The sequence below is a fragment of the Delphinus delphis genome, chromosome 14 (genome assembly GCF_949987515.2).
Source record: "Delphinus delphis chromosome 14, mDelDel1.2, whole genome shotgun sequence".
Lineage (NCBI taxonomy): Eukaryota > Metazoa > Chordata > Mammalia > Artiodactyla > Delphinidae > Delphinus > Delphinus delphis.
In genome coordinates this window covers 41,970,706-41,982,734 of record NC_082696.1, presented here as the reverse complement: position 1 = coordinate 41,982,734, position 12,029 = coordinate 41,970,706, and the positions used below count along the sequence as shown (strand labels likewise).

General features: G+C 42.3%; 1 protein-coding gene across 1 annotated transcript in view; it reads left to right on the top strand.

Moving 5' to 3' along the window:
• Positions 1-12,029, top strand: part of SLC35F1 (solute carrier family 35 member F1) — a 425,543-nt gene that overhangs the window by 385,011 nt on the left and 28,503 nt on the right. The window contains exon 7 of the mRNA XM_060030038.1: positions 5,960-6,114. Coding sequence (XP_059886021.1) covers positions 5,960-6,114 — 155 coding nt within the window. The remainder of the gene's footprint in view (positions 1-5,959; positions 6,115-12,029) is intronic.

Below are 12,029 nucleotides of genomic sequence, written 5' to 3'. Positions count from 1 at the left end.
TCCTGTGGTCCAAGATGATGAAGGGAACGCATCATAAAACCATTCGTTTAATTTCTGACTGGAAATGAGGCTCAGATGGTCTAGAAAAGGAACCAAATCTTCATCTTTTCTTTCCGAAGCACGGGTATGGGCTGAGTGTTTTTACACCATGGCCATCTTTGTCCTCCTACCTCATCCTGACCTACTACAATGTTCTACTGCTTGGTTCAGTTCTAGGCACATAAAATTCAGTGAATAAATGTTTATTAAGTGAGCAGATGAATGACAAGCAAAGGAGACGGGCTGTCCTGCCCTTTCTCATCTTACAAAAATATAGACAAAAGGGAAGCGGTGGAGACAGGGCAGGAGGCTTAGGCTTGGCGTTGCCCTTTCTTTCTGGGAAACCAGGAGATGGTATAGCAGCTACTGGAACTCATGGACCCTAGAGGCAAGGAGACATCAAGGGGATCAGCCTCCCATCAAGGCCTCCCCATGCTCCATGGGAAATCACCCAAGCTCTGATCACTGTGTCCTGGTGGAGCGCTCCCAGCGTCTTAGTTAAGAGACCAAAATCCAAGACTATGTCTCCCAGTATCTGTCGATGCGTTTCTCTCCCTTCCCTCTCTCCACATCAGTAATCCCCATCATATAGTCTCTTGGACAGCTCCTATGGTTGCCATTTTATCAAAGTAAAAAGATTTTTTTTCAATGGAGCAAGTGGGGTGATAAACGTGTTTCATATCTTCTGGATTTGGAAAGCATTTTTTTTAACAGATTCTGTTATTTTCTAATAATATTGGCCAATTGCAAGATGCAAAGAGTAGTTAAAAGCAAGAAGATAACATTCATTTATTGATGCTGTTTGTTTTTATATCTTTGTTTTACTCTACTGAACAGAACGACTGGGTCTGGTTATGTAATCATGAAACTCAAGTGAAATGTAGGACCTAACAGAGCTAAAATGTCCTCCTGTGGAGCAGGTGGACAGATTAGACAGAAATCTAATAACTAGCTTAAGCGTTCCCTTTATCCAATTTTGCCATATTGTGTTGAAGGACATGTGAACAAGTGTTAGCTGACGTGCAAGTCCAGTGTCAGAGGAAGGAAAAGTGTGCGTGGGGTCAGCCAACGCCAGTCCGTGGTGTGCTGGGGCCTCACTTTTCTTGCCGTGGGCGATGCTTTCCTTGGTTTTGATTTTGGTTTTGTCCTAGAGGCCAAAACAAGAGATTTGACCTTTCCCTGAAGATGCAGTAATGAGACCACAGAGCAGGAAAGACCTTAAAGATCATTACGAATACAGCCTTTCTTTTTACCGATGCCGAACTGGAGGCCTGGGGAACGGAGGCTGCTTCTCTGGGCTCACGGCTGCCTGTGGTGGGACTAATTTGCGCTCTGAGTCATCCCCCCATCCTGGTGCCTTAGTGCATATGTCCTGAGAAACCATCTTACCTTGCCTTTATTTTTAAGAATTAAAAATAATGTTTTAAAAATCTAGTCTAGTCAAAGGGAAGTAAAAGAACACCAGTGATACCAGTGGGATCCCAAAGAAAGTGATGAGATAGAATATATGCAGCATACACAGACACGTACTACATACATCCATCATATATAAGCATATATAGCACATATCACATGATGTATCATGTATATATGATGTGTTGTGTATATATCATATATAAAATGAGATGCTCATTACCGTCAAATAGGATGCCTCATCCAAGCCCCATTTCTCTTCATAATAATTAGACAACATAAGTTAGTAGTATGTGCTCAGAATTTAAATTCAGGCAGCCTGAGTGACCTGAGGGCAAGCTACTCAACCTCTATAAGCTTGTCTTCTGCCTGTTTGCTCACAGATCTGTTTCTTACCGTTACTCTGCTCTGCATTGCAGAGGCTGACAGCTGACTCATGCAAAATAAACAATGCTTCCCAGCTGCTTTGGTAACTGGCTTTCAGTTAGATTTGGCCAATGGGAAGCAGTAGAAGGGGACTGGAGGGTGGGAGGAAGAAAGGAACCACGGTGTGTCTCCTTCTTTTAGGTCAGGTCTCTAGAAATGACTGAGTGTCCTCTGATTATTCCTCTGCTGGGCTTCCCTGACTTCTGACCTCTGGTAACATGGCCTCCTCCCTGGATCCCTCTGGCTCCAGGGGTGTGAATAATTGACCGCTATTGCTAATGTCTGGGTTGCCTCACCATCCCTGTTTCCCCATCACCCGTTCAAACACCTTTTTAACTTGTGCCGCATATTATATTTCCTCTTTTGAACATGGTATGGACTGTGTTTTTTGACTGATACACTATAAGCCGATTTCCTCACGTGGGTAAAGAGGATAGCAATGGCAGCAATGGCATTACACTGTTGTGGAGATTAACTAATGGACATAAAGTACATGACACGTAGCAAGTGCTCCATCAGTATTAGCTGGTAGGATTCTTTCCAATTTCTTTAGCTTAAATCTCTTTAGTACGTGAGGACAAGAGCTACCAAATTCTGTCTTTAGTGAGAGGGAAAACATTTCAAAGAAGAAATGGTTATACATATACTTTGTAAATGTAGTTATTGCACCTGTCATGTGGTTGTCAGTCAAAAAGTAATTCAGTCCGTTCGTTGGATCATGTCAGTAGATTGTTTGAAAACCCCACATGCACAGCAAGTTGGGCCTTCAGATGCATCACTTACGTCCATTAACTAGCTAATGTCCATCTAAGAACGACAAATCAGTAAATTGCAGCGATACTGCATTCCCACTCTCCACTTCATCATGTGTTCATTTGGCTGACCATGCTTTGCTCACAAAACAGGATATTCACACACAAAAACATTGGTTGACCCAGCAAAGTGATTAACTATGATGGTGTATATATTTCACTCCTATCCCTCTAAATTTAATTTCTGCAGTTTTTAAGAACAGGTCTAGAGTGGTTAAGCTTGGAGCATCTCAAGGTAGCCTGATGAGTAGAGTGAAACTCTGCTGCGTATCTATTTTCTTACACCCCTTGGCTCACCAATTTGCTTGTAAAGTCACACCTCTTCTCTGAGCTGCCAATTGTATATCCACTCGCTGCTGGACAGATTCTTTTGGATGATGCGTAAGCATCTAACACCTAACGTGTTCAAAATAGAGCTTTTCCGCGTCCCCTGCATCGGCAGGCGGACTCTCAGTCACTGCACCACCAGAGAAGCCCAGTAAATGGCATCTTGATTCACCCAGTTTCTAAATTAGCCAGAGCCCATGTGAACCCATAGGTGTCTTTGACGCTGTCCTTTTCCTCACTACCCACATCCAGTCTACCAGCAGGGCGTGTTGAGTCTTCACAGACCAGCCACTTCCCTTCATCTCCACTGCCACTCCCAGCAAAGCCACCAGCATCTCTTGCCTGGACTGAGACCCTGCACTGCTCACTGGTCTCCTCCGTGCTTTTCTCCTAAATAGTAACCAAAGTCATCTTTTAGAAATGTAGATCAGACGGTAGCCACCTGCTATAAACTCCTCAGTGGCTTCCCATTACAACTAGAATAAGATCGATTTCTTTCTAAGACCTACAAAGCCCCGTGTAATCCAGCCCCTGCCTAATTTTCCAACCTCCTCTCTTATCACTGCCTCACTCTGTTCATCCTGCTCAGATATTCTGGCCTCTGGCAGCTCCTGGAACCCATCAGGGTCTTTTCCTTTGTAGGTCCTCCTGCCTAAATTATTTTTCCCCTGGCAACCTCCTTTAGTCCTTCAGCATTCAAGGTGAGTGCCACCTCCACCCCTCCTAAAGCAAGCCCGCCGTCATTCCTCATAGCAACCCTTTTCTTCCTTCATAGTGCTAATACCAACTCTAAGCTTCCTGTCTGTCCTGTTTTCCATTGTATTGCTAACCCATAGCAGAGTCCCTAGAGCATAGTAGGTACTCAGTGAATACATGGGTGAATAATTGAGTGAATATAAAACATCAGCTCTCACATGTGAGAGTCCATAGTGTGCTAGGTAAGGTGATGGGAGGGTAGGATTGTGGAACTTCCTAGCCCAGTCACGTATAATTGAAAAAAAAAAAAACAAATTTAAGGCTCTGGTTCCTGGACTATGTTCTGGTCAAGTTTGATTACTTTTAGTGGATTAATTTAGGATATATTTTATCCCTAGTCTGTTCATCTCAGATTCCTTAAAGGAATACTGAATTTTTATGTCTTTTCATGTATTAATCATAGGTTATTTAATATTGCATTTTTAGTAACTTGGTTTAAAGGAAAATGAATTATAAGTAGCATGAAACCCAAGTACAGGAAAATTGAACATTTTTAGAGAATTAAAACTTTGATGAAGAGCCAAAAGCCATCTGACATTACTATGATAGAATATCCACGAGAGGACTTGTATAATTTACTGAACGAGAAAAGTGATTATTCCAGTTTCCTCTTAGGGCATTTCCACCACACTAGAGGGGGCTGTTGTACTGAGTTTGCTTACTTAGTGTTCAAAATAAAATTCTTATATAGACTTGGCATGGCTTTCCTTAAACTTTCCTTAAATATCAGAAACATATAGAATAATGATTCATGCCCTGAAATGCTTTTCATACGGGAAAACCAAATTTCTCTATGGAGGGATCCCTATTCTTCTCAGTCACAGGGACTGGATGTCTAGTACCTACCAAACCCTCCAAAATTCATAGGACTCAAGAGAAGTAATCTGCCCACAGCCTAAAGCAGACACATGTAATCAAGGTTCCTTTGGAAATGTTGGATATTTTATTACATAAAAATGCCCAGGGCTTCCCTGGTGGCGCAGTGGTTGAGAGTCCGCCTGCCGATGCAGGGGACACGGGTTCGTGCCCCCGTTCAGGAAGATCCCACATGCCGCGGAGGGGCTGGGCCCGTGAGCCATGGCCGCTGAGCCTCTGCATCCGGAGCCTGTGCTCCGCAACGGGAGAGGCCACAACAGTGAGAGGCCCGCGTACCGCAAAAAAAAAAAAAAAAAAAAAAAATGCCCAGAGATCCACTGAATCGTGTTACTTATGCTTATTCTATGCCTTATTCTTTCAAGGTAGAGAAATGAGCATAATTTTTCTACATTTGTGTTGCATCAACATCTAGGAAGTGATGAACCGAACTCCAGATTTAGCCATAATCTTCTGTTTGGGACTCAACAAAATTATGTACTTATGGAATTAGTATTAACAATTGTGTATCTTGTTATAATGAGAGAGAGAGAGAGAATTTCAGAGGATGAGGGACTGATCACATAGCATTTTAAGGGCATTTTTTTCTTCTTTTTTATCTTTCTGTTTTGCAAAACTTCGTTCTTTGATGGTCTACAAAGCATTTACCTATCTATTTCTAAAACAGCAGAGCCTGCATGTGAGAGCCCACAGTATGCTAGGAAGAGTGATGGTGGAATAGGACTCTGGTGTTGGTGGTAGGGCTGAGCAGGATTCATAAATCTGGAAGAAACTGACAGATCATCTTGTGTCAAAGCAATGAAGTGATTTGCCCAAGGTCACACAGTTAGGACTTCAGTGCAGTACTCGGACTTAGTGCACATCTCTTTGTCATGTAAGCCCTTCCATTTTAAGGACTGTGTAGTTATTCACCGTTGTGAGCAATACATGACACCAAGTAGTTTTGTTCCTATGTTGCAAATAAAAAAGAAATGAAAAAAGTTTTAAAAGACATGGGTACTAGAAACTACTTACAGCGCAACCAGAAATAGAATTTAGAAAACCTGACCCTATGTTCTGACTGTAGCCACTAAGAGGTACTCCTTCCCGGAAGAAGCAAAACATCATATATGTGTGAGAAGCACGTGGTTTTTGTTCCACGTGCAGATTTTCACTTTTTATTTTATGTTTTAGCTATGTATTACCCAATAATAAACATCCGTTAATAGAGTGAAAGATAAGTCGGGGCACCATTCCCCTTCCTTCACCCACTGTGGATCCACAGAGGCCCTGGAGGAGGCTGTGACGTCGCCTCTCTTTCCTCTCCCCATCAGGACTGCTGTACGTTGGCTTTAGTGCCTGCATGTTTGGTCTCTACAGCTTCATGCCAGTGGTCATAAAGAAAACCAGCGCCACTTCGGTCAACCTCTCCCTGCTCACCGCAGATCTATACAGCTTGTTCTGTGGATTGTTTCTCTTCCACTACAAGGTAAGTGGAGTCAGTGCTCCTTTCTGAAGATGATACTTTGTAGGAAGGAATGCATATAGGTAGGAATACTCTGCTGTGGAATTGTCCCAATTTTGTGATTTTGCATTGAGAAGCAGGAATGTACCTCTGTGTGCTAACCCCCATGACCTGGGTATTCACATTCCAACTATAAGACTGAAGCAACATTTTGTCATAAGAGACTAGTCACTACAGACATTTGATAGTGAAAGATAAGAAACAGCTCTAGAGGGAAAGGCTTTCAAATAATGGGGGACAGTTTTTCTGACATCATTCACCCCAGAAGCTACTCTTTTTCCAGCCTAAAGCTAGGGAGACTTGTACAATTCTCAAGCTATTACTGCCAAATGGTTTCTGCCAAAGGCACCAGAAGAGTGTATTCTCATTGGAGAAAAGACACAGTTCCTGCAGTTTCTGTTTTGCATGGATTTTTATAGCAAATGTGAATGGAAAATGCTAATGTATTCAAAATAGTTTTTATTATATCAGCCCTAAAGAAGAAACTATTCAGTACAAAGATGGCAATCTCTTCAAGTGTAAGACTCTACCCACATCCTCACCCAAGGCAGGCATGACATTGGTTATGGCCCACTGAGGTGTGCTATGAGAGGCTATTTTTTAAACACTGCACTCACTGATTCATCAACAATTGACTAGAGTTGGTATGTGAGAAGAGACCCGCTTGCCATTCCTTAACTAGTCCTATAAGATAAGGGTCAGTGGGGACTATGAAAAAGGTCAGTGTGAAAAAGGACAAGTAAGGGATACCCAAACAGATAAGACCGAATTAGGACAGGCCAAAGAAGAAGAGACAAAAGAACAGAGGTGCTGCTCTGGGCCACTTCTAGCCAAGTGCTTCACCAGCCGTATTACAGGTAATGTCATCATCTCACGGATGTGGCCAGTTGATAGGGCATCTTGGTGGGCAGGGCATGTTCCACCAGGTCACACTGGGTTTGGAGGTTCCCGGAGAAGTGCTGAGCTGGAGGGAGTAAGTACTTGAGATGATGAGCAGAGGCCAAGCGGCAGAAGTGAATGGTCAGAAATATTACTGTGCTAAGCCAGAATCATAGCCAAGAAACAGACCGAGAAGAGCAGACACGGGCGGAAAAGAGGTCGCCAACGAGGTTGGCAGCTGGGAGGACCAGAAACAGACCTGGGAGATGAGAGGTGACGAAAGCAACCGTGGCAGCAGATAGGGGTAAAATGCTGAGTCCCTGTTTTACGTGGAAACTTCTGCCAAGCGTGGTGGCAAAAATGGCAGCTGAAAGAAATTGTCTATTGCTGGACAGCAGTTGTACATTGTTGGTAATTTGTTTTGTCTAGTTGGTACAATCTGTTTCCTGAGTGCACCCTGGTCCTCATAAGGGTGAAAAGTAAAGTCTCAGCGTGTTCCCCCCATTGCTCCCCACCAGTGTTAGGAGGACCACCTTCCCTCAGAATCCCCCTCCAAACACACCCGATTCTTTTCCAGAGCCCTGGGGACTGCTCAGCCGGGGTCTCATCCGTATAGCACAGTAGCTGTATTTTTCTGTCTCTCCTCTACAGCTAAGCATCCGCATCTGTTGTGGATGAGTTCTGTTCTCAGCACTTCCTCCTGTAATTGTCTTTGTAAGGTCCAACTAGAAGAATCCCTTTAATTGTCCTTGAGGAAAGATGACTGAAACCTATGGTTTTGATGAAGGACTACGGTCACTTCTTGGGCAGTCCTGATCCAGTTCGGCTCTCGGCATCCTCCATAGCAGTGTTCTGGAAAGTCTGCTTTCACCAGGGGTACTTGCTAAAAATGCAGATTCCCGGGCCACACCCCTGAGCCACAGAATCAGCATCTGGGGATGCACCTGGGGGAGTCTGCTCCTCCGTGAGGCTGATGTTCTCTGAATTTGAGAACAAATACCTGAAAAGGGGTCCCTGAGCAGCGCTTGTTCATATTTGAGTCTGTCACTCCTCGTACTTCCACTGACTTTTGGTTAGACCTGGGGCTCTCTACATAAACAAGCATCAGAAACTGGGAAGCTGATGAACCAGGTAAATTCTAATTCTCCCAAATTCATCTTCTTCTCTCATCATTTGTATGTTACTGCTAACTTAGGATAAGTAACTTTGGGGAGGAGGAAACCGTGTAGTACCCTGTCATCGTGCCATCAGAAGGGAACCTGTGTTATCCGAAAATTACATTCCTGTACTCACCTATTTGGAGGTGTCATAGATGTTTTTTAATTCTTAAAGCAATGCTTTTCGCTATACATTTCACTGTTCAAGCAATGCTTTTCACTGTTACCATTTAACAGATAAATTTCCTTAAGGTAAGAAAACACAATAGGTGTTTTCTCTAGTTAAAATTGATTCCTATTGTCTTTCTTTAAATCAAACTTTCAAGATAATTGTAGATACATATGCAGTTTTAAGAAATATACAGAGTTCCCATTTACCCTTTACTTAGTTTCCCCCATTGGTGACGTCTTGCAAACCTGTGGTATAATATCAGGATTTTAACATCGACACAGTTAACATGCAGAATATTTCCGTCCCTACATGGGTTGTTCTTGTTGCCTTTTTATAGCCAGGCTTACTTGTCTCTCACCCACCTCCTTAACCCCTTGAAACCACTAATTTATTCTCCATTTCTCTAAATTTGTCACTTCCACATAAATGGAATTATACAGTATGTAACCTTTTGGGATCGACATTTTTCACAGCATAGTTTCTCAGCGTAATTCTCTGGAGATTCATCCATATTGTTTTATATATTAGTAGCTCCTTTTTTATTGCTGAGTACTATTCCACAGTATGGATGTACCACGATTTATTTAACCACGCACTCAGTGAAGGACTCTGGGTTGTTTCTGTTTGAGCCTATTACATGTAAAACTGTCATGAACATTCATGTACACGTTCTTGTGTGAACAGATTTTTCATTTCTCTGAAATAAACAGCCAAGAGTACAATTGCTGGGCTTATGGTTATAGCATGTTTAGTTTTATAAGAAACTTCCAAAATGTTTTCTTGAGTGACCTGTTATCTTTTGTTACAAAGAAATACATATCAGTTGTGAGAAAGTCAGAAAATACAGATAATTATTGTTATACATTGGTACCATTTACAGGGCATATTACTTTTGTAGTGCACATATTTGCAGTTCATATATATTTTAAAATTTAATTACACCATGCATACTGCTTTGTTACATGCTTTATTTAAACTTAGCATGTAGGAACTTCCCTGGCTGTCCAGTGGTTAAGACTTCGCCTTCCAATGAAGGGGGTGTGGGTTCGATCCCTGGTCAGGAAGCTAAGATCCCACATGCCTCACAGCCGAAAAACCAAAACATAAAACAGAAGCAATATTGTAACAAATTCAATGAAGACTTTAAAAATGGTCCACATCAAAAAAAAATCTTTAAAAAATTAATAAATAAATAAACTTAGCATGTATATATTTCCTTGTCTTTGCGGAGCACAGGCTCCAGACGCACAGGCTCAGTGGCCATAGCTCACGGGCCCAGCCGCTCGGCGGCATGTGGGATCTTCCCAGACCGGGGCACGAACCCGTGTCCCCTGCATCGGCAGGTGGACTCTCAACCACTGCGCCACCAGGGAAACCCTGGGCATTAGATTTTTAAAGACTCCCCGGTTGACCCTAGTGTGCAGCCAGAATTGAGTCATTGGTTCAGGCAATTTATGTGGCTGCAAGCAGGTGGCACTAGGACCAAAGGGTGAAGGTTATAAGATTATAGTGAAATAGAAAGAAACCTTGTTAGCAATTAGTCATCCGAAAGTGGACTAGACTGTCTTGGGGGTTCCCCTCACTGGAGGAAGCTGGGCAAGAATGTGAGAGGGATAACGGAGAGGGGACTCACACTTCAGTACTGACGATTAACCCGTGACCTGATCTTATTTGGTTTTACTACAGTCTGCAGTCAGAGTTTACCTTTCACCTAATCATGATGTCTTTAAACAACCTTCTGGTCTGGTTATAAATATCTACAAGTCGAGAGAGAAGGGCTGTTTGCTCACAGATGTTGCTTACTCAGGCAGAACTAAATGATTAAATGAAGCTCTCCTGCCCAACATTGATTATTTGCTTTTTCTCACCTTCCGTCCTTGGAAAAAATCCATTCCTTTCCCCACCCATCAGTCCACTGTCTGCAGCTTCTCTACCTCTTGTGCTGACTGAGCAATAAAGCCCCACATCCCAGGGAAGCAAAAGACCTAATTCTGAAGTGGACTATCTACGTGGTATAGTGCTCTTGCAAACTCTAGTTTTACAAGACTTTTGAGAAGTGGTCGTATATTTCTGTTCTTTAGTACCTAACAGCACTATTGAATCCAGAACAGTAAATCTATAGCAATCCATGGAAATTACAGGAGATGAGCTTTACTGGGCCTCAGAGACCCCTTAAAACCAAGCCCAGGAAGAGATTCAGATAGGAAGTTTTCAAGTTGATGGTGTGTTGGCTTTTCAAGGTCAAAGCTTGACCAGTTATGAACTCTATCCCCTTGTTTATTGAACACAAGGACACTTTTGAAATTGAAAGGGTATGGGTTTCCTGTGGCTACTGTAACAAATTACCATGTACTTAATAGTTAAAAACAACACAGATTTATTACCTTAGGGTATTGGAGATCGGAAGTCTCACTTGGTTAAAATCAAGTGTTAGCAGAGCTTGGTGGCTTCTGGAGGCTCTAGGGGAGAAACTGTTTCCTTGCCCTTTCCAGCTTCTGGAGGCTGCTTGCTTCCTTGGCTCGTGGCCCCTTCTTCCATCTTCAAAGCCAGCAGTAGAGCATCTTCAAATCTGACTGCCATTCCTGCTTCCCTTGTAAGGACTCATGTGATTACATTGGGCCCACCCAGATAACCCAGGATAATCTCACCATCTCAAAATGCAATGCGTAACTTAATCACATCTGCAGAGTTCCTTTTACCATGTAAGGTAACATATTCACAGCTTCCAGGGATTAGGGTGTGAACATTTTGAGGAGGCCATCATTCTGCCAACTACAGGAGACCCATTAATAATTTACACCAACACAAATAAGGGTAATGTCTCCAAGCCGGACCAACTGGGACATGTGGATGTGCTCTTCAGAAGCCAAATCTGGGCAATGAAGGTACTCTCCACTTACACACACTGGGATCTGTTGAATTTCCCAACTGCTTTTTAAAGTAGTTATGTTACCTGCTAATCTGTCACTTTAACAAAGAAAACACTAAGTCAGGTGGTGAGAAGATGAATTGGGGTGAGAAGACTACTTCAGTGTCTGCTGTGTGAAGCATGAATTCAGCAGTCTGCTGTGGCAAAAAGAGCATGTTCTGCAAAGTCAAAGGAGCCTAGATTGAGTTTGTGGCTTCTGTTTACTGTTTAAGGGCTTTGAACCAGCTATTTATTCTCGTCCAACTTCAAGGTGATTAGACTTGCCTTAGGGAGTTTTTGAAGGGATTATGTAATTTTTGAAAGGTGACCAATGGTGATGCATTTCTCTGATTGAATGTATGGTTCAGGATTAGTAATCCCTATCTCATTCCATTTTTAAGATGTTACTCTTATTTTCAGATTTTGTAACTGGATGTGTAGCTTTTAACAGTTTTGTTAGAGATTTCTCTTATTCCTTATTTGAAAAGGCAAAACTGGGGTTTCATGCATAAAAATTTAGAAAATATTGTATCAGTCATTTTTAGCTGAATTCCTTGATTATTAGATTGCTTATAATAGAATTTTTAGGTGATAGCCATAAATTTTAAAATTTCAAGTGTTGTTAAGATAAAATATCAATCATTCTTTCAAGATATGCCGTCATGTGCTGAACATTCTTCAGGAAAAAAGCTGCCAGTGTTGAATATGCAGGGTATTCCCTTTTGCCTGACATTTAAAATAGAAAATGGCTTACTTCACATAC